Here is a 24,566-nt window from a genome sequence, read left to right on the forward strand (position 1 = left end):
TCGGGCGTGCGCAAAGCCGGGTGCGCTTTGCGACAGAGCCGTAAAGGCGCGCGGGGATATGGGGCTGTACGCTGCCGCGGCAGGCGTGCTGGCAGGCGTGGAGAACCGCCAGGGCTCCATCAAGGGGCTGGTGTACTCCAGCAACTTCCAGGTAGCGGGCCCGGGCGCGAGAAGTAGGGGTGTGGGGTGAGGAACCCGGGGTGTGGGGTGGGAACCCGGGGTGGGGTCGGGGGGTGGAGTCCGGCGAGGAGGGCCGGCGGAGCCCCGGTCCCAGCCTGTCTCCCTCGGCCTTACAGAACGTGAAGCAGCTGTACGCGCTGGTGTGCGAAACGCAGCGCTACTCCGCCGTGCTGGATGCGGTGATCGCCAGCGCCGGCCTCCTCCGTGCGGAGAAGAAGCTGCGGCCGCACTTGGCCAAGGTGAGCGGAGCGGAGGGGCGGGGCGGGGAAGTGAACCCCGACGGTGTGCGCTTTGTCATCTGGTCTTAGCTATACTGCCGTGCACGGCGGGACTGGAGCAAGTCGCTCATCTGAAATGAGTATGAGCAGACCTTCCCTGGGTAGCGAATTGAGATGGGATGAAAATGCTTAAACTTAGAGTGTTTTGAAGAATTAAATAACCGAAGTACAAAGTAGTAGTGGCGAAGACTGTAAGGAAGTCGGGCGTGGCGGTGCGCACCTGTGGTCCCAGCTAGTCGGGAAGCTGAGGGGGGAGGATCACTTGAGCCCAGGAGTTCGAAGCTGTAGTAAGCTATGATCTGGCCACTGCACTTCAGCCTGGGCTACAGAGCTAGACCCCAATTGTTAAAACCCCAAACCCACGAAAGGGTAATGTTGGCAAGAAGTTGGGTGCAGAGGTCTACTGGTGAACATCTGTGGGGAAAGTGTCTGAGGCTGGGAAGCAAGATGCCAGGTTCTGATCCTGTTCTGTAGTTAATTTCTGGTGTGATCTTGGGTGAGGTACCCCACCTTTATCTGCCAGGTAATCTGTTAGCCATTCCAGTGCCGGGGCTCTGTTAGAGTTGGTTCTAAGGCATTTATGCGTCATGCTTAGGGCTTTTTTTGTTTTCTTGTTTGTTTCCTCATCCCCAGGTGCTAGTGTATGAGTTGTTGTTGGGAAAGGGCTTTCGAGGTGGTGGGGGCCGATGGAAGGCTCTATTGGGCCGGCACCAGGCGAGGCTCAGGGCTGAGTTGGCTCGGCTTAAGGTTCATCGGGGTGTGAGCCGGAATGAGGACCTGTTGGAAGTGGGATCCAGGCCTGGAGGAGGTGAGCTGGAAGGAGGTGGGGGATGGGGGAGGCGGGGAACTTTGCTTCTGCCTACTCACTGCTCATTGTGTCCTAGTCTCCCAGCTGCCTCGATTTGTGCGTGTGAATACTCTCAAGACCTGCTCCGATGATGTAGTTGATTATTTCAAGAGACAAGGTTTCTCCTATCAGGGTCGGGCTTCCAGGTGAGAGCTTAGAGCCCTGGCTGTCCTCATCTAGGGAGGTGGGGTACTGGGAAGAGAAGTGGCTGGATAGTTGTGACTTTGCTCTCTGGGCTTTCTTCCTACCTTTCTAGCAGTTTCTTCATCTTCAAGGTTTGTCTTCCTCCCATCCCTTAAACATCGAACTCCTAGGAGTCCCATCCTACATTCTTTCTGGATCTCTGCTTTTTTTTCTCTAGCTTTAACTCCTGCCTCCGACCTGGTGATTCTCACTGCCCAGTGTAAACTTCCCTCCCTCCTCAGGTTCATACGAATGCACCACAGATGCCACAGTCGCTGCATTCGCTATCTCTCCTCTCAGACTTTACACCTAGTGCATCCCCAGTTTAATCTAACAGATGTCCCATCATCCACCCATTTGATCAAGCCAGAAATTGAGTCATCCTAGGTACTTCCTTCCCCTCCCTCCAATCATTTACTCCCTCACCTTCAGCATCTTTCTCAGCTCCACTCCTTTCTCTCTTTTTTAAGACTGAGTCTCACTCTGTCATCCAGGCTGGAGTGCAGTGGCATGATCTTGGCTCACTGCCTACCAGGTTCAAGCGATCCTCCTGCCTCAGCCTCCCAAGTAGCTGGGATTAGAGGCTCCCACCACTATGCCCAGCTAATTTTTGTATTTTTAGTAGAGATGAGGTTTCACCATGTTGGCCAGGCTGGTCTCAAACTCCTGAACTCAGGTGATCTGCCCGCCTCGGCCTCCCAAAGTGTTGGGATTACAGGCGTGAGCCACCGCACCTGGCCTCTACTCCTTTCTCTTCATCCCCTTGGACACTGCCTAGGTTAAGCACTCATTTCTTATTGGGATGACCACAAGAACTTCCCAGACTGGTCCCTCTGCTTCCAGACTGTCTCACTGCATTTTCCTCCTTGAGGTTGACTGTAGGAAGCTCTAAAGGCAGATCTGATGCTGTTACTCCCCTGCTAAGCCCTTTCTTTTCTGAGATGGAGTTTCGCTCTTGTTGCCCAGGCTAGAGTGCAATGGCGCGATCTTGGCTCACTGCAACCTCTGCCTCCCAGGTTCAAGCAATTCTCCTGCCTTAGCCTCCTGAGTAGCTGGGATTACAGGGATGCAGCACCATGTCTGGCTAAATTTGTATTTTTAGTAGAGACGGGATTTCTCCATGTTGGTCAGGCTGGTCTCAAACTCCTGACTTCAGGTGATCCGCCTGCCTGGGCCTCCCAAAGTGCTGGGATTACAGGTGTGAGCCACTGCGCCCGGCCATGCTAAGCCCTTTCTTGGCTTCATTGTGCTGTCCCTCCTGCCTTCTCTCCAGGTCCATCTGCCACGGTGCTGTGTGCACCAGTGTGCCAGCAACAGTGGCTGGTCCCTGTCCCATGCCACTAGCACTGGGCTCACACCTGTCTCGTTTTGTCCTTTGGTGGCTCTGAGAAGCAGCCTTTGCCCCTCTTCCTTTCCCCCACTCTTTGTAAGATCCTTTCTTCTGCCTCTACCATGTTGCTTGGACACCGGGCTGGAATAGCAGAGAACAGCTGCTTGCGTTTGAATTCCAGCTCTACCACTTTGATAGATTTCTGAACTGAGACATGTGACTCTCTAGGCCCATTTCTGCATGGATCGGGTAGAGTGGGCGGTACTCCTTTACTGAGTTACAGTGAATGTAGTTTTAACCTAAGCGCCTCACACTCCTCATTCATCAAGAATGAGCTCAGCTCTCACCTCCCTGCATCCCTTCACCTTTCTCGAAGGTTATACTTCAACAGGAATAGCTAACATTTATTAATTTGTGCCAAGTAAGTATCTTGGATATATTGGCTCATTGAGTCCTCACACCTACTATTTTACAGAGATGCCAGTGGGCCTTGAGATTGAATCACTTGCCCAGGCTCCCACTGCTGGTCAACAGGAGAGGGGGCTCCTGAGCCATCAGTCTGGCTTGACAACCCATTCCCTCAACTGCGGATTCCGTAGGATTCCACAGCCTCTAGCTTATCACCCTGTTGATTTCTCCGTAGCTGTGGTAACATTTGTTTCATGTTGAAATGGGGCCTGGCAGGGAGAAATTCAGGAAATGATGAATGGTTCTTCTTCCCTGGCAGCCTCGATGACTTACGAGCCCTCAAGGGGAAGCATTTTCTCCTGGACCCCTTGATGCCGGAGCTGCTGGTATTTCCCGCCCAGACAGATCTGCATGAACACCCACTGTACCGGGCCGGACACCTCATTTTGCAGGACAGGGTAAGCAAGAGGAACAGAAAAGAGAAGAAAGTGTAGGCGTGGGAAGGGCCTAGCCTGGGGTCTCTGTTCAGCCGGCCCGTGCTCTGCCCGCCAGGCAAGCTGTCTCCCAGCCATGCTGCTGAACCCTCCTCCAGGCTCCCATGTCATTGATGCCTGTGCCGCTCCAGGCAATAAGACCAGTCACTTGGCTGCTCTTCTGAAGAACCAAGGGTGAGTGCCACGGTCAGGAGCGGGAGGAGGACATGGGGTGTGATTTCTATGCCTTTCAGTGGGTAATGAAGGCTGAAAGGATGGCGTCCGCTTACTCTTTCCTGCTGCACCAAAGCAGTTAATGGTATTTGGCCCAAGCTAAGCTTCCCCCACTGCAGGTGTGAGATGTGGATCCCTTAGCCCTTGGGGCAGAGACCCCAGGCCAGTTACCTCCGACCCTGGGCCCTTTAAACGTAGGCCATTTCGATATTGTGTGTCCTGGCTTAACCTGCACATTCTGGCTGGCTGTGACAGGCCCTTAGCTGCTCCATGCGTGCTCAGCTCACCCCTGCTCTGCCCTCTGCCCTAGGAAGATCTTTGCCTTTGACCTGGATGCCAAGCGGCTGGCATCAATGGCCACGCTGCTGGCCCGGGCTGGCATCTCCTGCTGTGAGCTGGCTGAGGAGGACTTCCTGGCGGTCTCCCCCTCAGAACCACGCTACCGTGAGGTCCACTACATCCTGCTGGATCCTTCCTGTAGTGGCTCGGGTGAGATGGGGAGAAAGCGTGGCCGAGGGACTCGTAGGTCCACAGCAGCCTAGACCCAGAGTCATCATTTGTTTTGGTCTTGGTTCTGACACTTTAATGGGCTGGGGTCCCTGTGGGAAAGGTTCTCTGTGAAGTGAGGATTTCAGGACTGAGGCAGCCTATGAAGCTGTGTAACCGAGACACGCTTTTCCTTAGGTATGCTGAGCAGACAGCTGGAGGAGCCCGGGGCAGGCACACCGAGCCCGGCGCGTCTGCATGCCCTGGCAGGGTTCCAGCAGCGAGCCCTGTGCCACGCGCTCACTTTCCCTTCCCTGAAGCGGCTCGTCTACTCCACGTGCTCCCTCTGCCAGGAGGAGAATGAAGACGTGGTGCGAGATGCGCTGCAGCAGAACCCCGGTGCCTTCAGGTACGGGGCGTGCGCCAGGGTCGTGGGAGGGGGACGGGGTGAGCTGCTGTCTTACCCAGCACTAGGGCTGTTTCCCTCGCAGGCTAGCTCCTGCCCTGCCTGCCTGGCCCCACCGAGGCCTGAGCACGTTCCCGGGTGCCGAGCACTGCCTCCGGGCCTCCCCTGAGACCACGCTCAGCGGTGGCTTCTTCGTTGCCGTAATTGAACGGGTCGAGGTGCCGAGGTGAGTGAGTTGGGAGCATGTTTGGGAGATGCAGGATGGCACCAGCACATCTGACATCTACACTTCTCTAGTTCAGCCTCACAGGCCAAAGCATCAGCACCAGAATGCACACCCAGCCCAGCCCCAAAGAGAAAGAAGAGACAGCCAAAAGCCGGAGCCGGTGCTTGCACACCGCCTTGCACATAGCGGAGGCTTCGGGCTGACTCCTTCCTGGTAGGAAAGGAAGACGCCTGTCCTCTCCATGGAGGACCCTGGGCCCTCACTGCATGCAGCAATTTGGGTTCTGAAAGGTTATTGGGTCCTTTCCTTGGGCTGTGTTCTTGCTGGTGAGAAAAGTGCCTGCAGAAATAAAATAAAATGCAGAACGTACACTATGGTAGATCACAGTTTTTTATTCTTAATGACATAAGCAGGAGAAAAATCTCACATTCATACTAGAAATTCCAACTAGACTCAACAGGAATGAAGTCTCTATTTGTAATGGAAAGTCCCAGCCTCCCGCTCCTGTCCAGTGCGCGTACTGTACACATCCACACTCACACTCACTCAGGGTTCCCGGACCGACTGTCCTGCCTGTGGAACTGAGGTAAACTAGCTCAGGTACTGACACTAGGAGGGTCTACCTTACGTAAGGTACAGGTAGAAGCTTGATTTCTAGGCCCAGGCCCGGGCCCACCCTGACCCTCCAATCCTAACAGGTATTTAGGCTTGAGGTTCACTCCCTCCTCAGCTGCACACACAGCCGGGTATGAACACAGATCAGAGCTGTTCTGAGGGGTGGGAAGGAGCAGCCCCGCCACCGAACACTCACCCTCAGTCACAACGGGGAGGGGGCACCGGTTACATCTACATCACATTATTTATAAAATAAGAATTACATTTTATATAACGTGGCCAGAAGGAGCTCTAGTCCCCCAGGAAAGCTGCCCGGGACAGCATTTGAGCCTCTTCTTTGCACAGGCATAACTTAACTGTACAGCTAATTCCTAGTCAATAGCATTTATACTTAACCACCTCAATGAACCAAGCTTGAAGGAATTTAAAAGGCAATTTAGCTTAAATACAAAAATAAATTTTTGTTAAAAAATGTTTAAATATTTTTTTCTTTTAATTTAGACACACGCATTCATACTTCTCCCAAAGAGGTTGGGCATGGCAGCAAGGCTCTTGGGCCTGGGGTATGTGGTTTCAGAAGGAAGGAAGGAAAGGATGGGCTGCAGAGGAGGACCCTGTTTGGGAAAAACAGGATTTTAAAAATATGGTTCATTAATTTAGGTTTTCCAACATCTACTTTGGGTGATGTAGCCTCCAGTGAGGTCAGGTAAGTGGGACAGAAACAGCAGAGGGAAGAAGGGTCTTTGCTTCCCCCGGGCCCCATCCTCCCGGGCTGCCAGCCCTTGAAGTCAGAACACCATTGGAAAATTCAGGAGTCGGCACTTGTAGCCGTCAAGTGGTGCTACTTTCCACATTCAATTAGCGAGGCCCCAGAAAACTTGAAACAGGAAGTCCGGCACTACCAACATGCCGCCACTCATACAACTCAATTCTTCCTCCAAACTCGATTCAAAGAGCAATACACAGAGCGTCAGACAAAGGAACACAGGACAAGGCTTGAAACATACAATCCTGGAGAGGCAGACGAGGGCCCAATGGGGCCAAAGGGTGGCTGGGCGAGGAGGCAGCTGAAGCAGCGGTGGGCATCCTGCCTGCTCCAAGAGCTTCTCCCTCCTGGAGCGAGGTATCTCACCCCTGGCTCTGCCAGGCTAACAGTCTTGAGCCACCAAGCTTTGAGGGGCCAAACTGGCAGAGGGTTGGAGATGAAACATTGATTCAGGCTTGGCAGGAAGAAAACGGCAGGAGCAGCACCCACTGGGGTCTCCAAGGCAAAGCTAGATTCAAGGGCATTTAAAAAGGAATCAATTCTGCAAGGAACTGGTGAGGGACACAGCAGCAAGAAATGGGGAAACAGAGTCCCCAGAAGGGACCAAAGGAAGAGAACCACTTCTCACAGCTAAGCCAAGCAAGGTCAAGCCTTAGGGATAACCCATTTCCCAAATCCCATCAGGTGCACACCAGCGATCCAGGCGGGCTGGACCCTGCACCCTCCAGCGACGACGGCTCTTGGGGAAAGGTGGAAGGGGGCGCCTGCCTAAGGGCGTGCTAAGCGGGAGTCAGGGCAGCGGACGCTATGTACAGGTGTTTCCTTAGTTCTCCAGCCTCCCCAGTGGAACTGTTCAAGTAGAGGTCCCGGGCTTTGGCCCTCCGCATCCTGCTTCCCCATCCCTGAGGCTTGTGCTTCCTCCAGGAGAAGGGAAAGGGCCCCAGGGCTGCCACTACCCCCTGGCGGCTGAAGCCAGAGAGCCGGGGTAGGTTTACTTTATGCAACTCCAAGGGTCAAAGGCTCTTCCCAGCAGGTGCCAAGGTCCAGATTGAGGGAAGGGGTTGGGGGAACAGGGACGGGACAAAGGCTATTTTTTGCGGGTGTGCTGCCTTCGGGCCTGCAGTCGCTGTCGAGCCCCTGGGGTCTTGGATCCCGCACCAATGGAAAATGAAGGGGCCGCCGATCCTGGAAAGATTCAAAAAGACCTCATCAGGGAAGCTGCTACCTGAGACTCCGGCCCTAGGGGCCCCAACCTCTGGAAGGCTAGGCCAGTAACACACACAGGGTGCTTCAATAGGGCTTTCCCCGCTGCATCAGAAACGCCGTACGGGAGGAGCCTCCTGAAATGCAAACTCCCAGAGAGTCTCAGAGCAAGGCCCACGAATCTATTTTTACCTGGCTTCCCATGGGACGGCAAAGTTCTGCCCCGGACGGCTCCTCTCTGATCTCTGCCATCCAACTCCCATCCCTGGGCTGTGCTGGACTCCTGACCTGAATTGTCTTTCCTGTGCTGTACCTGATCTTCACCGGGCCTCAGAGGGCCAGGAGCCTGCCACTCCACCCAAACCCTCCTCAGACAGAGGAGCAGGGCCACAGGGCCGCTTGCTGCTTACCAAACGGTCCAATGCCAACAAAGCCTTGGGCAGGTGCTGAGGATGCCCCAAAGGAGAGGCTGCTGCCTGATGTGCCCACTCCAGGCGCAGGGGTGTTCTGACCAAAGGTGGGAGTGGCAGTCCCTGGAATGAAGAGAACAGAGAGCTGCAGAGAGCTGGCCAGTCAGCAGAGGGCGGGGGCAGGCGAGGAACCGGGCAGGAGCCTGCACTCTGCAGGGCACCTCCCACAGGGCCCTCAGCCCCATTCCTGCTCCTTGGGCACTCCTTCATCAGCAACTGAGCCAGACAACCAAGTCTTCATGCCTGGTGCCCCAGCTCAGCCTGCTTCTCCCACCTGCTAATGGCCATGCCATGGCAGAGAAAAAGCCCTCCTGCCCCGCAGCCACCTCGTGGGCCTCCTGACCAGCGCTGTAGAGGGGAGTATTCTGGGGCCCCCGCCTCCTAGTGTACCCGGGTTGGCCACCTCCTCTCTTCAGGCCTCTTCCCCCTAGCCACTGTCCCTCCCCTCTGAAGCCTGCTCTGTCCACCCCTCATCTTTTGTGATGTCCCCTGGTGCCCTCCCTCCCTGGCCTGGGCCTGACTGGCTCTGGCTGCCTGCCTGATGCCCTCTCTGGCAGCCCCTCCGCAGGGAAGGCTGCTCTCAGGGCTTGGCCTCCGGCCCGGGCAGGGGAGGCTCCCTATGCTTCCACGCTGCTTCCACACAGCTTCTCTTCCTTCCCTAAATACCGTAACTCAAGTTTGGATCATCACTTTATTCTAATCCGCCATGTCCTTGTGTCACCTGTCAAATGCCAGGTCACTTCCCGATTCACAGAGGACCCTTGGCTCACTGGCCTCCTCCCCATCACCATGTGTGGTGACCTCACCCTGTGAGGCTGACTGATAGTCCTCTCAGCCCCTCGACCTTGCCACCCCCATGACCTCCTCTCCCTGACCCCTGCCACCATTCCTGTGGTCACACTGTCACCACAACTGCTCCGGCTCCTCAATCTCCTGCAGGCACCACCCCTCCTGCATCTGACTTCACCTGCTCTCCACTCCTGCACCTGCTGAGCCACAGTGGGGCACGGACCCGCTGCCCCTCTTGCGTTGCTTGCTGGGGTCTCCATGGCAGGGTGGCACCAGCTGTCCACTGACCTTAGGTCTACACCCACAGTGTCGCTGGGAAACACACACGTCATGCTAACTGGCCTCACTTTAACTTCACAATCACCATTTTCCAGCCCACAAACTGCCTGGAAAGTGATTACACTTTTTAATACGGTGTTCCTTTCCCCACTGTCCAAAATGACTATTTCAAAAGGCCCCCTTTTTTTTTTTTTTTTTTTTTTTTTCTGAGACAGTCTCGCTCTGTCGCCCGGGCTGGAGTGCAGTGGCCAGATCTCAGCTCACTGCAAGCTCCGCCTCCCGGGTTCGCGCCATTCTCCTGCCTCAGCCTCCCGAGTAGCTGGGACTACAGGCGCCCGCCACCTCGCCCGGCTAGTTTTTTGTATTTTTAGTAGAGACGGGGTTTCACCGTGTTAGCCAGGATGGTCTCGATCTCCTGACCTCGTGATCCGCCCGTCTCGGCCTCCCAAAGTGCTGGGATTACAGGCTTGAGCCACCGCGCCCGGCCCAAAAGGCCCTTTTATACACTTTATCCCGACCCTCTCTCTCCCAGATTTTCTCTCCTACTTCATGAAGAAAACAGAACCCATGAAGTCTACATTCATCTTCCACACAGGAGGAACCATCCCTGCATCCTTCTGCCTGATTCTGCAATGATTTTCCTCAACACTTAAGACCCAAACACCCAGCCCTGGCCACAAACAATCCTCGCCTCTTGGCCTCCTTCCACACCACTGCCTCTGCTTTTCACCCTCCTGCCACGCTTGCCTTTGCTCTGTTCCTGAACATACCAAACATATTTCTGCCTCTGGGCTTTTGCATGCACCATCCTGTGCGTGAAAAGCATGTCCACTTGTGCTGTGCCCACCCCCACCCCACGCTTACTCAGCTTACTTTTTTTTGTTTTTTGAGACAGTCTTGCTGTCACCCAGGCTGGATACAGTGACATGATCTTGGCTCACTGCAACCTCCACCTTCTGGGTTCAAACCATTCTTGTGCCTCAGCCTCCCGAGTAGCCAGGATTACAGGTGGGTACCACCACACCTGGCTAATTTTTTGGTATTTTTAGTAAAGACAGGGTTTCGCCAAGTTGCCCAGGCTGGTCTCGAACTCCTGGCCTCAAAAGATCCACCCTCCTTGGCCTCCCAAAATGTTGGGATTACAAGTGTAAGCCACTACACCCAACCCTCAGCTTGCAATTGTTACTCAGAAGGGCCTTCTTTGACCAGCTAAATCCACAACAGCTCCTCCAGTCCTTATTACATGTTAGCAAAACATGTATCATGCCCTGTCATTTCATTTAGTTCTATATTCAGTGCCTCTCTTTACTGCCACATCATGAGCTCCCTGAGAAGGCAAGCTGTGCAGGCACAACTCTTCAGTGTCCGGTCTGGCAGCCCAAGTCCACACCCCTCCTTACCTCCAAACACAGGTTTGCTCTCAGGCGTGCTGCCCACGTTGAAGGCAAACGGTGTACTCTGGCTGGTGGTGCCCAGGGCATTCTGACCTAAGCCCCCTGCAAAGGGGGTGGAGGTGGCTGTGGTCCCACTCTGTCCCGCTCCGAAGCTGAAAGCTCCAGAGGTGGTGCTGGAGCCTGGGGTGGCCACATTGATCCCAAAGCTCCCACTGCCAGCTGGGGCCGCCGAGCCCCCAAATGTGAAGGGTGATGGTGTTGTGCTGCCGAACACCGAGCTGCTGCTCCCGCTGCTGGCGGTCTGCGTGGTGGCTCCAAAGCCGGAGCTGGTGGCTGCACCGAAGGAGAAGACAGCAGTGGAGCTGCCAAAGGCGGGCTGTGAGCTGGCGGGAGTGCCAAAGGCCGAAGCCGTGGCTTTCAACCCAAATGCTGAGTGCGTGGCACCACCAAAGGTAGGATGGATGGGTGTAGGCACGTGCGCAGGCACGATCTTGATCGTGGACGCAGGTGCAGGTGTGGGTGCAGCAGCTGGGGCCGGGGCTGCAGAGTTTCCAAAAGTGAAAGAGCTGCCAAAGTTGGGGGCAAGGGCCGGCTTGGCGGCCCCCGGCGGCTGCCCCTCAGCAGCCCCAAATGCAGGCTGGGGGTTGGCTCCTGGATATGATGGGAGTGGGGTCTTGGCGCTTGAGCCAAAGGGAATGTTGAATGTGGGGGTGCTTGTGTTACTGAACGTCAGAGTGGGCTGGCTGCTGGTGGCCGGGGCGGAAGTGGTAAGGGTGCTGCCAAAAGCACTAAAGCTGGAAGCGCTGCTGCTGGTGGCCGTTGGCATGGCAGTGGGCAGGGACTGGCTAAAGGTGGTGACTGTGGTGGTTGCGGGCAGGGCAGGAGGTTTGCCAAACTGGAATATGGAGCCCATGGCCGGGGTGAAGCTGGCAGCAGAGGCCTGGGGCGCCCCAAAGAGGAAAGGCTGTGAGGTGGCAGTGGCGGTGCTGGTCGTGGCGCTCACACTGCTGCTGCTCACACTGTTTACACCAAAGCCAAACGCAGGCTTCACAGCAGAGTCTGCAGATGGACTGGTGGTGGTGACGGGAGCCACGGCAGAGGTGGCGGTGGCCAGACCAGTGAAGAGCGGGGCAGTTGTGGTGGGAGCAGTGGTGGGAGTAGTTGTCTGCTTGAAGAAGGGAGCAGACAAGGGCAAAGATGCAGGTGGCCCCATGCTGCTAAAGATAGGCTGGAAGGTTGGGGCTGTGGTGCTGGTGGTCGTGGGGAGGGAGGAGCTGGAGGGCGCTGTGGCTGTGACTGAAGGGCCAGGCGGTGTGGGGCCTTCCTTCTCACTCTTGGGTGGGGCCATGAAAATGGGCTTGAACATGGGAGATGCTGAAGACGCGGCAGGGGCGGCAGGGCTGGAAGATGAGGTGCTCTGTGTTCCAAACAGGAAGCTTTGCTTGGGGGCGGGGGACGGGGCAGATGTGGCTTGGGGTTTGGCAGCCGTCTCTGCCTGAAGGGTTGGAGGTGACTTGGTATCAGTGGCTGGTACCGTGGATGGAGCAGGGATCAGCCCCAGCAAAGTGGTTGGGGGTTTGGAGTCTAAGGAGGGGCTGGGGAGGGGCCCTGGCAGCCCTGACTGTGGTAAGCCCAGCGGGGGCAGGAGGCTGGGCGTCTTTGGAGGCGAGGGGGCCTCAGTGGTTGCTGCTCCAGCAGATTCTGGAAGAAGAATAGAAAATGTGAATTTGGAATAAATACTTCGAAGATGATGGTATTCAGTATTTCAGTATCCTCCCCACGCCTACCACAGAGCCTGGGATCCAAGAGTCAGTCAAAAAACTCAGCTAAGCCTACACTACAGGCCTGTACAGTCAATCAAGGACGTGTTCATTATTTCTACCACACAGATCATCACACAGAGGAGGATAAAATGGGGCCTAAATGGGGGCCTAATGTGTAGAGATTAAGACAATCCAATTGTCTGAACTCTGAAGTTCACGTACGAATCTAGATATACTTTATTTTTCGCCTACTAAGCTCACCTGCCAAGCGCGAAGAGCATGCAAGTCTGAATGGGGAAGTCTCTGCCCTTGAGCAGGGAGGGGAGTATGATTCCCAGGGGATTCCCAGGTTACCGCCTGATAAAGACTGTGAGCGCACAGGGCCATGAAGGCCTGGGCTGGGAACACCAGCAGCCCTCGAAGTGCTGGAGGAAAAGGAAGCAGTGCTGTTCTGGACTGGTGGTTCTGATAGGCAAGGATATCCTGACCACACCACCCACATTCACACTTCAGAGGGAAGATCATTCTCATCTGACAGATGAGGAAGGAGAGGCTCAGGGCAGCTACAAGCCAGGCTTCAGATCCTAAGTGTCGCAGCACCCCTTCCCTAACACTCCCTGATGCAGGCTCCGGCGCGTTAAACGTGGGCCCACTCCGGTGTGTTGAGTCAGGGTGCGTTTGGCCTGCAGAGCAATCTCCAGTGACTGACAGGCATGACGCCCTTACTCTAACTCAAGCAGGGGATGCTAATCAGAAGGCTGGATCCAAGGGCCCCACTCCAGCTCACCTGGGCAAGGTGGCAGGCTCGGGGGACTCTGCATCTTCTTCAAGCTCTCTAACAGTGGGTTGGTGCTTGGGCCCGGGAGGGAGGTGGGTGGGGAGGCAGTTGCAGCAGCAGGCAGGGTAAAAGTAAATGAAGGCTGAGTGGTAGGTGGGGTCTCAGTGACAGAGTTTGAGGCAGCATCTAAGAAAGAAAGAGAGGTGAAGCAGTCCTGGCTTGTCTGGGACTTCTTTCCAGATGCCTGTTGGAGAGCAGGGTCTCAGCACAGCTCACAGAGGACTGCCTGCCCTCAACTGCAGTGGTCCCTGCTGTCCCGTGAAGACCAACACAGATTTCTCAGGAGAGAAAGAGCACAAGAAAACATGGAACCCTACTTGGAATTTTCCCAGAGAAACCATTTTTTCAAACACCAAAATAAAACCAAAGAAAACAAGACACCTGACACCTCTCGAGTTTGCAACGATCTGTGCTCCTTACCACTCTTGTCCTCCAAGGCCTTGTTGAACCACTGTAATGAAGCCTTCTTCTCTAAGTCTAGGTCCTCGGCAGTGATCGAATAGCCAAGCTGGGGAGGTGGAGGCTACCAAAGAGAAAAAGAAGAAGTCAGGCCAATCAGAAAAAAAGGGAAGGCTGGGCACGGTGGCTCACATCTGTAATCTTAGCCCTTTGGGAGGCTGAGCCAGCTGGATCACTTGAGGTCAGGAGTTTGAGGTCGACCTGGCCAACATGGTGAAACCCCATCTCTACTAAAAAATACAAAAAATCAGCCAGGCGTGGTAGCATGCGCCTGTAATCCCAGCTACTTGGGAGGCTGAGGCAGGAGAACTGCTTGAACCCAGGAGGCACAGGTAACAGCCAAAATAGAGCCACTGCACTCCAGCCTGGGTGACAGAGTGATGCTGTTTCAAAAAACAAAAACAAAATAGAAAAAACTAGAAGAAACTTGTCCTTAGTGTTCCTAAGACTTAGGAGAGCTAAGCCGGGAGGGCAGGAGTAGATGGACAAGACCATACCAAGGTCAGCTGTTCCCCTCGCCGAGAAGGCAGCAGCTGAATTTTCCGCTTACGCTGCCCAGAGCTGCCAGGTGTAGACTGAGAATTCGAGTTCTGTTTCTTCCTTGGGGTTGTATCTGCAACTAAAGAAAGAAATCAAGACTTGTTTGCTTTCTTCCGTCTTCCAGAAATGGATGGTTTTGTCTACCCACTTCGTATTTAACACTGAGTTTTCACTGGGTATTTCTGAAAAGATTCGATCTTCTTTGGTTTGGTTGCTTGGATGGTGTCTGCAAGATTAAGGCGCGCACACAAACCGCTTACTGCGCCGTCATTACCGAGATTACCCACAGGTGACTCAAACTGAGCTTACCTCCATCCAGTCGTTAATACCCATCTGTAACCTTTCTCTCTCATCAGACTATAAACTTCTGAAGGAGAATAAATTTCTCCTTGTATCTAGCATGCCTTAGACATAGTAATGCTCGAGACATTTTCCCAATAGGTATTAACCTCTATATCCTCCACAAACACCTCCACCACCAGCAGCAGCAGCCCCTCCTCCTGGCTCAGCAACCTACCCTTTTCTCCCTGGGACTCCTTGTCCACCGCCAATGGAGTTGAGGAACTGGAATGATGACATAACTCCTCTTCTCTGTGGGCAGAAAAGGAACAGTTTAGTCTAGAAAGACTTCTCGGCCGAAGTATTAAATAATTTCTCACACCCTCCTAACTACCAAGTGGCCAATCTCTAAAACAACCATAATTTAAGATCTCAGCATGCCAGGATAAAAAAAGTCAAAACGAAATTCCAACAGAATGAAGGGAGGCTATTCACAGAGGCCATGGAGACAGCTTTTGTCTTAAAACAAGCACAAAACAATAATCTTCAAATCTTACTTACAACCTACCAAGTTCCTGGGAGTTCTAGACACACGTGATCCCTGAGGGAGTGGCGTTCCAGTCAACTGCCAGCACCCAGGGGGTCAGCTAGAGCCAAGAACCTGAAGGCAACTGCCCACTGACTTGACTCTGCTCTCCACTCTGCATGGCCTCTGTGCTTGCACCTGATCCCTCATGCTGGAGTGGGAGGCGACAGCCAGAGGCCACTGGAGTCAGTATCCAAGACTGTAGGGATGACAGTGGTTCGGGTGGGTGCTGCGGTGTCCCTCTTGATTCTCCAAGTCACAGCCGCACAAAGCCTAAGAGCCAGGTTCATTTCCCACCTTTCCTCACCCCCATCTGTCCACGCAGCAAATGAAAACTGCAGGAGAATGCCGAGTACCTTATTTTCTTTGCTGGCCTCTCTGGTGTCTGGGAGCGGGATGAGGCTGGGCTAGAGAAGGGTGATGAACTGGGGCCACTTCTCTTCCAGAGCTAAAAATCAAGAGGGACATGACTGAGCCTGCTGATAACTTAGCATCTGACCTTCAACATGACAAAGTCTCTTTTTAAGTAACTAAAAAAATATTTTTTGTGGTTAAATGGTTAGTCATGCCTGTAATCCCAGCACATTGGGAGGCCAAGGTGGATCGCTTGAGTCCAGGAGTTTGAGACCAGCCTGGGTAACATAGCGAGATGCTTGTCTCTACAAAAAATTGAAAAATCAGTTGGGTGTGGTGGTTTGCATCTGTGGTCCCAACTACTCAGGAGGCTGCAGTGAGCTGAGATTGCCCCACTGCACTGCCAGCCTGGGTGACAGAGCGAGACCCTGTATCAAAAAGAAAAAAAGAAAAAAATTTGTTTGTGAAGAAAGAGCCCTGAAAAGAAAGTCAACTGCCAGTATTAATTATGAAAGCAAAAAAAAGAAGTCTATAAAAGTAATGGAATGTGAATAAAGGTAGAAAGGATGGACGCACTTTTTGCATGTATTAAGTGGAACGTTAGACTCAGTAATGAAGCGTCAGGACACATTCAAACCTATGCTAGACTCTCTATGGAAAGGACAGAAGTAAATTAAAGATAACCCAGTAAACTAATTTAGTCTTGTTTTCATTAAATTTTCAATTTTAATTTACTAACTTCATTTTAAAAATATGCCGTCACAGCATTTATGACTTTTGCAACAACTAGCATTTATCATCATGTGATGATTACCTATACATCTTCTACCAGGCGACTTCTTGACAGCAAAGATGGTGTTTTCATCTCTGCTTCCTCCACAGACCAGCAGCAAAGTAGCTGGCATAGAGCGGACATTGCAAATAGTCTCCTAAGTGCTGAGCCTAATTACAAAGCCACTAAACTGTCACCTCAGACCGTCTTTCCTGCTTGAAAAGCTGCTAGTGATTTCTCAGGAGTTTGAAACCAGCCCAGGCAACATAGTGAGTCCGTGTCTCCACTATAAGTTTTTAAAAATTAGCTAGGTGTGGTGATGCATGCCTGTGCTCCCAGTACCAGCTACATCACATAAGTACAATCAGGAAGCCAACAATGCTCAATAAGAGTTCAAAAGCGAAAAGAGGAAGCTTCAGACAAGTGGTAAGCAGCGGAACAGTTTGGTGAGGCTACCATCAGAAAGCCGGGCCTGGGAGGAGCTTGAGAAAACTGCTCACCACAATAACAGTTGAAGTTATGCTCAAACAGCAAGAAAGGCTAGAGCACATGGTTTAAAAAACATGGGATTACAGGCATATAAAAGAGCAGAATACAAAAATTCACCAAAGTGATCCAAAGATTGAATATATAAGCGGCATTTTCAATCACTTCAGATCCCTGACACTAGCTTGCCGGTTCTCACACGACTGCTCATCAGTCACCTGTGGAACTTTTTTTTTTTTTTTGAGATGGAGTCTTGCTCTGTCGCCAGGCTGGAGTGCAGTGGCACGATCTCAGCTCACTGTAACCTCTGCCCCCTTGTTCAAGCGATTCTCCTGCCTCAGCCTCCTGAATAGCTAGGACTACAGGAGCATGCCATCACATCCCCCTAATTTTTGTATTTTCAGTAGAGACGGGGTTTCACCATGTTGGCCAGCATGGTCTTGATCTCTTGACCTCATGATCTGCCCGCCTTGGCCTCCCAACATGCTGGGATTACAGGTGTAAGCCACCACGCCTAGCCACCTGTGGAACTTTAAAAGCACACAGATGGCCAAGTGCAGTGGCTCACGCCTGTCATCCTAGTACTCTGGGAGACTGAGGCAGGAGAACTGCTTGACCCCAGGAGTTTCAGACCAGCCTGGGCAACATAGCAAGACCCTATCTGTAGTTAAAGCAATAAAATTAAAACAAACAAAAACATAAGCCCTGCATTTTTCTTCACAATGTGCTCCAGACACTGAGGGATATACATCACTGAGCAAGCAAAGGTTTTCAGAAATGCCAAAGGGGCTGGATGAGGTGACTCACACCTGTAATCCCAGCACTTCGGGAGGCTGAGGCAGGAGGATCACCTGAGGTCAGGAGTTTGAGACCAGCATGGCAACATGGTGGAAACCTTATCTCTACTAGAAATACAAAAATTAGCCAGGTATGGTGGTGCACACCTATAATCCCAACACTTTGGGAGGCCAAGGTGAGAGGATCACTTGAGCCCAAGAGTTTTGAGACCAGTCTAGGTAACATAGTGAGGTCTCATCTCTACCAAGGAAAAAAAAAAAAAAGAAATGCCAAAGGAGACTGTAATGATTAGCTAGGATTAGAAGACGACTGGACAACTAGTTTAACAATTGGGGAAAAAAGTATTACTCCTCTACCTCATTGACTGTACATACACACTCATTTCAGATATAACAAGACAAGGATGTTTATTATCATGTCTATTCACCTTAAAGTCCTAGCCAAGTGCAATAAGACATAAACAGAATAAGATTGCAGAGGAAGAGAAAAACTCATTATCATACACATAAGTGTATATACTAAAATCCTAAAGAACACACAGATTTAGCAAACTTTCTGAATACAAAATCAGTTGTATTTCTACACATCAGCACAATCACATTTTGAAGGCACTATTTATAACAGCATCAAAACCACATACCTAGGGCCAGGCGCCGTGGCTCACGCCTGTAATTCCAACACTCTGGGAGGCAAAGGCAGGTGGATCACTTGAGGTCAGAAGTTTGAGACCGGCCTGGCCAACAAGGTGAAACCCTGTCTCTACTAAAACTACAAAAATTAGCCAGGTGTGGTGGTGCGTGCGTATAATCTCAGCTACTTGGCAGGCTGAGGCAGGAGAATAACTTGAACCTGGGAGGTGGAGGCTGCAGTGAGCCGAGATTGTGCCACTGCACTCCAGCCTGGGAGACAGAGTGAGACTCCATCTCAAAAAACAAAACAAAACAAAAACCAGATACCTAGAAATGAATCTAATAAAAGAGAAGTAAAACCTCTACAGAGAATTAGAGATGATGTAAATAAATGAAGGAGGTGGGACATGGCCTACAATCCCAGCACTCAGGGAGGCGAAGGTGGGAAGATTGCTTGAGTTCAGGGTTTGAGACCAGCCCAGGCAACATAGTGAGACCGTGTCTCCACAATAAGTTTTTAAAAATTAGCTAGGTGTGGTGATGCATGCCTGTGCTCCCAGCTACTCAAGAGGCTGAGGCAGGAGAATGGCTTGAGCCTGGGAGCTGGAGGCAGTAGTGAGCTATGATCATGCCACTGCACTCCAGCCTGGGCCACAGAGCAAGAATGACATTCATGTTCATAGATTAGAAGTAAACAAGGTCAATATTACAACAATGTTAATTCCATCCAAAGTAATAAGTAGATGAAAGGCAATCCCAATCAGTATCTCAGAACTCTTTTTTGTGTGTGTGTGAAAATTGACAAGTTGATCTAAAAATTGTATGAAAATGCAAAAGGCCAAGACACAAGACAGTCCTGAAGAGAAATGAGAAAGTGGGATGACTGACTCTATCAAGACTCAAAATATAAGGGTAGGGGTAAAACGAAGACTGGCACAAGGGTAGGTAAAAAAATAGACCAATGGAACAAAACAAGAGTCTAGAAATGGACCCACATATATATGGACACTTAAATTAGACAAAGACAGTGCTGCAGAGAAGTAAGGATGGTCCTTTCAATAAATGTTGCTGAGAGAAATGGGTATTTCTACAGTTTAAAAAACAAAACAAAACAAAACAAAACAAACAAACAAAAACCCTAATTTTGATCCCAACCTCACACCATACACAAAATCAAGTTCAGGTGTATTATGGATTTACATATAAAAGTAATAATAAAATAATAAAGCTTTTAGAAGAGAGCATAGAAGAAAATTATCATGACCTTAGGTTAGGTAGGCAAAGATTTCCTGAATACTACACAAAATATGCTAACCACAAGGAAGCAGAATGGCAAGAGCAGGACACTTTTTTGTTGCAACGCATACATGACAGAGAGCTTGTATCTAGAATATATAAAGAGTGTATTCAAATCTCTAAAAGACAACTTAACAGAAAAGAGCCAAGCAATTTGAACAGGCATCTCACAAAAGAGGCTATACAAATAGCCAATAAACAGTTGGTACTTCTATATTAGCAATCAGGGAAATGCAATTAAAACCACAATGAAATATTACTTCACACTTACCAGAATGGTTAAACAGACTGGCAATACCAAGTATTGATGAGGATATGGAAAAACATAAAACAAAAATCTCATATACTACTGGTGAGAATATAAACCAGGCTGGGCGTGGTGGCTCATGTCTGTAATCCCAGCACTTTGGGAGGCCAAGGCGGGTGGATCACCTGAGGCTGGGAGCTTAAGAACAGACTGACCAACATGGAGAAACCCCATCTCCACTAAAAATACAAAGTTAGTTGGGTGTGGTGGCGCATGCCTATAATCCCAGCTACTCAGGAGGCTGAAGGCAGGAGAATCACTTGAACCCAGGAGGTGGAGGCTGCCATGAGCTGAAACTGTGCCATCGCACTCCAGCCTGGGCAACAAGAGTGAAACTCTGTCTCAAAAAAAATAAATAAATAAAATAAAAATAAACCGAAACACTCTTTTTAATACATTGCTTAGAGGCTGGGCACAGTGGCTCATGGCTGTAATCCCAGCATTTCGGGAGGCTAAGGCAGGCAGATCACTTAAGGCCAGGAGTTTGAGACCAGCCTGACCAACATGATAAAACCCTATCTCTATTAAAAATTTAAAAATGTAGCTGGGCATGGTGGCGCACACCTGTAATCTCAGTTACTTGGGAGGCTGAGGCATGAGAGTGACTTGAACCCAGGAGGCAGATGTTGCAGTGAGTGCCAATATGGTGCCACTGCACTCCAGCCTGGGTGACAGAGTGAAACTCAAAAAAAAAAAAAAAAGAAAGAAAGAAAGAAATGGCTGGGCATGGTGGCTCATGCCTGTAATTTCAGCACTTTGGGAGGCTAAGGCAGGTGGATCACCTGAGGTTAGGAGTTCGAGACCAGACTGACCAATATGGTGAAACCTTGTCTCTACTAAAAATACAAAAATTTGCTGGGTGTGGTGGCATGTGCCTGTAGTCCCAGCTACTAGGGAAGCTGAGGCAGGAGAATTGCTTGAACCCAGAAGGTGGAGGTTGCAGTGAGCTGAGATTGCACCACTGTACTCCAACCTGGGCGACAGAGCAAGACTTCATCTAAAAAAAAAAAAAAACACACACATACACAAAAACAATGGTTAGCAATATCTACTAAACGGAACGTACACATACTTTATTGTACTAAAAGACTTAGACAATTGTCTAAAGCAGTATTACGTATAATAACCCCAAACTGGAAACCCAAATGTCCAATGGCAGAATGGATAAATTAACTGTGGTTATATGCATAGTGTGGAACAGTATATACATCAATGACAATGAATTACCCACCACTATGTGCAAGAATATGGACAAATCTCACAAGCAAAATGTTAAGTCAAACACCAAAGAATGCACGCTTTATTTGCATTCATATAAAATTCAAAAACAGGGTACACTATAAAAGGTGCTAATAGGAAGGAAAGAAGGAGCAGTGATGGGGAGTGGGCAGGAGGGAGGTTTCTGGGTGATGAAAATGTTTTATTACTTGACCTGGGTGGTGGTTACAATTTGTGTTTTTCTGTATATTATACTCTAGTAAAAAAGGCCATCTAAAGAGTGAGGGAAATTACATGACACAAAATGCTATGCAAGATGTAATGGACAAAAGAGAAACGAAGATGCTTTTTAAAAAGCAAATATGCTTTGACTCTGTTATGTACAACAGTCAAAAAATTCTGGGTATTATCTGTGTTTGCACACAGTAAGAATGTTAACAATGGGTACCTACTGGATGGAGACTCAGACTGCTGGGAGAGGAATTTTATTTTTTTACTTAAAAAAGCCAAAACCAGGAAGGATAATACTTGCACATTACAGATTCCAACAATAAGAATGTACAGTAGGCCAGGCACAGTGGCTCACACCTGTAATCCCTGCACTTTGGGAGGCCAAGGCAGGCGGAATCACGAGGTCAGGAGTTCGAGACCAGCAATGGCCAACACGGTGAAACCCTGTCTCTACTAAAAATACAAAAAATTAGCTGGGCATGGTGGCGGGAACCTGTAATCTCAACTACTTGGGAGGCTGAGGCAGGGGAATTGTTTGAACCCAGGAGGCGGAGGTTGCAGTGAGCTGAGATCACACCACTGCACTCCAGCCTGGGCGACAGTGTGAGACTCCGTCTCAAAAAAAAAAAAAAAGTACAGTAAAAAGTAAATTTCCTTTTTATCTCAGTAACGATTACCAGTTTCTAATATATCCTGTAAGAATTATCTTATGCATATTAAAAGATTTTTAAAAGCCCAAATAACAGAGGATACTATACAGTTCTGAGCCTTGTTTTTATGTAATTTCTTTTTGAGATCATTCTCATGAGTACTTATTCAGTTAGTTGCCTTATTCTTTTTCATAGTTACGTAGTATATTTCAACTTATAGAAACACTGTAAGTTATTCAACTAGCTCCCTGAAAAAAACATGTACATTGTTTCCAAGCTGCTGTTATTAAAACAATGTTACATTAAATCCTTATATCCATTTCCCAGTATGTGTGTAGGATAAATTCCTAAGGTAAAGCTGCTTGATCAAAGGGTGCATGTATCTCTAATCTGGACAATTCCTGCCACACAGCCCTCTAGAGAGCTGTACCAACTGACCCTCCCACCAGCAATGTGTGAGGAGCCTGTTTCTTCTAACACTGCACTTCTATGGTTTCTACTTTACGTTCAAAACTTGGTTCATTTGGAATAGGTTTCTCTACTATAGGAAAAACTCTCGAATGTGAGATTTGACTGTTAGCCCTTCAGAAAAATGGGTAAAGGATATGAACTAAGATTCATGGAAACAGAACTGAAAATAATCATTCAACACATGAACAGATGATCAAACTACTCATAAGGGACAAAAATTAGATACTTTTTTCTTTTTGAGATGGAGTCTCACTCTGTCGTCCAGGCTGGAGGGCAGTGGTGCGAGCTCGGCTCACTTGACCTCCACCTTCCGGGGTCAAGCGGTTCTCCTACCTCAGCCTCCCAAGTAGCTGGGATTACAGCACACACCACCATGCCTGGCTAAATTTTTTGTATTTTTAGTAGCAATGGGGTTTTGCCATGTTGGGCAGGCTGGTCTCAAACTCCTGATTTCAGGTGATCCACCTGCCTCGGCCTCCCAAAGTGCTGGGATTACAGGTGTGAGCCACTGCGCTTGGCTAGCTACCTTTTTTTTTTTTTTTTTTGAGACAGAGTCTCACTCTGTTGCCCAGGCTGGAGTGCAGTGCCGCTATCTCTGTAACCTCTGCCTCCCAGGTTCCTGATATTCTCCTTCCTCAGTCTTCTGCGTAGCTGGGATTCCAGGCATGCGCCACCATGCCCAGCTAATTTTTATATTTTTAGTAGAGACAGGATTTCACCATGTTGGCCAGGATGGTCTCGAACTCCTGACCTCAGGTGATCTGCCTTCCTCAGCCTCTCAAAGTGCTGGGATCACAGGCGTGAAGTCCTAGATACTATTTTTTACCTGTCAAATTGGTAAAAGCCCAGAGCTACAATAACCAAATCTGCTGGTGAGGCCATGGAGAAACAGTCCCTTCTCATACAACACTGAGGGGAATGCTGAGTAGTACACGCTCTGTAGGGGGATTTAACAATATCCAGCAAAATTACATGCGCATTTAACCTTAAACTTGGGAATCTGACTTCTAGGAATTTTCCAGAGGCAAAATTGCTAAGGGTGAAATGACATATGAACAAATGTATTCTTTGCAGCATTATTTGTGATAGCAGAAGACTGAAACAACCCAACCTTTGTCAACAAAGGACTAGAGTGCCTATCTAGTTGTAAGACAAAAGATGAGTTTCTGTGTACTGCTATGGAATGACCTCAACTGTATACTATGTGAAAAAGCAAGGCTCAAGTGTGTATGTATATACTGTCTACTACCTTAAACGTTAGAAAGTGGCGGTTTTCAGATACACTGATACGTGTATCGTTTAAAAAAGAACAATGAAGGATAATGAAAAAATAATAAAAATGGAGAGGAAGGAAAAATGCAGAGTAGAAAGGGACGGAAATAGAATTTTTGAGTGTATCTTGTTTTAGTGTATGTTTTTATGAAACAACTTAAGTATTTTACATAATTTAAAACAGAACTATTTCAAGAAGGAAAACATAGAAATCCCTGTAACTTTCAAACATACTGAACAAATGAACCTCACTGTATATAAAGCTGGTGTACCAAAGGACAATTAACATTACTTTAAAACACGCTATATTGATTCCATGTCCCTAGGATTCACAGAGGGATATAATGAGGAAATGAATCACAAACAATTCTTAAACTGACTACAGCAGTCTCAATAAAGACAGTGTTAATAATGACACTGATACCGTTATTTGGAAATTGCATGGGCCAGGCGTGGTGGCTCACACCTGTAATCTCAGCACTTTGGGAGGCGGAGGCAGGTGGATCACCTGAGGTCACAAGTTCGAGACCAGCCTGGCCAACATGGTGAAACATCATCTCTACTAAAAATACAAAAATTATCTGGGCATGGTGACGGTGCCTGTAGTCTCAGCTACTTGGGAGGCGGAGGTAGGAGAATCGCTTGAACTCAGGAAGCAGAGATTGCAGTGAGCCAAGATTGCACCACTGCACTCAAGCCTGGGTGACAGAATAAGACTCCATCTCAAAAAAAAAAAAAAAAATTGCGTGTACTAGGATCAAAGTAACTATAAACCGACATTTTCAGTGTAATACATAAAAATACAAAATCCATTACATAGAAAATCCTGCCATCATAAATTTGAATTTGGAATATTAAGAGTTAATTATTTACATTCCTCTTTCTAGAGGATCTATCTTCTCTCTCCTAAAACTTAAGACTGTAGTCTCTACAGTTCTAAATGGAAGAGACCAAAACTTTTTGAAGAAACAGCCAACTTCAGTATAGGCTAAAAAAGGACTCTGGGAAGGTGGGCAGAAAGCAATGAAGCTATCTGTCGAAGACGGCCGG

The 24,566-nt window shown here is 49.6% G+C and overlaps 2 protein-coding genes across 3 annotated transcripts in view; one reads left to right on the top strand and one right to left on the bottom strand.

The window, feature by feature from the left end:
* On the top strand, positions 1-6,142 carry NSUN5 (NOP2/Sun RNA methyltransferase 5). Of its 2 annotated transcripts, none has more exons than XM_010387447.2 (10): positions 1-151; positions 297-419; positions 1,092-1,266; positions 1,343-1,451; positions 3,546-3,684; positions 3,779-3,894; positions 4,244-4,422; positions 4,618-4,828; positions 4,911-5,051; positions 5,128-6,142. In XM_010387447.2, the coding sequence occupies exons 1-10, from the start codon at positions 59-61 to the stop codon at positions 5,252-5,254; spliced, it is 1,413 nt and encodes a 470-aa protein (XP_010385749.1). In that variant the 5' UTR covers positions 1-58; the 3' UTR covers positions 5,255-6,142. The 2 variants fall into 2 exon arrangements, with proteins under 2 accessions (XP_010385749.1, XP_010385750.1); XM_010387448.2 differs by having other exon boundaries at positions 5,123-6,129.
* LOC104681225 (nuclear envelope pore membrane protein POM 121C) overlaps positions 5,429-24,566 on the bottom strand; it is a 25,652-nt gene continuing 6,514 nt past the window's right edge. The window contains exons 6-13 of the mRNA XM_010387449.2: positions 15,389-15,480; positions 14,685-14,758; positions 14,125-14,246; positions 13,589-13,691; positions 13,118-13,294; positions 10,574-12,268; positions 8,046-8,168; positions 5,429-7,617 (exon numbers count right to left, since the gene is read on the bottom strand). Coding sequence (XP_010385751.2) covers positions 7,520-7,617; positions 8,046-8,168; positions 10,574-12,268; positions 13,118-13,294; positions 13,589-13,691; positions 14,125-14,246; positions 14,685-14,758; positions 15,389-15,480 — 2,484 coding nt within the window. The 3' untranslated portion in view covers positions 5,429-7,519. The remainder of the gene's footprint in view (positions 7,618-8,045; positions 8,169-10,573; positions 12,269-13,117; positions 13,295-13,588; positions 13,692-14,124; positions 14,247-14,684; positions 14,759-15,388; positions 15,481-24,566) is intronic.

The sequence above is a fragment of the Rhinopithecus roxellana genome, chromosome 6 (genome assembly GCF_007565055.1).
Source record: "Rhinopithecus roxellana isolate Shanxi Qingling chromosome 6, ASM756505v1, whole genome shotgun sequence".
NCBI classification, from domain to species: domain Eukaryota; kingdom Metazoa; phylum Chordata; class Mammalia; order Primates; family Cercopithecidae; genus Rhinopithecus; species Rhinopithecus roxellana.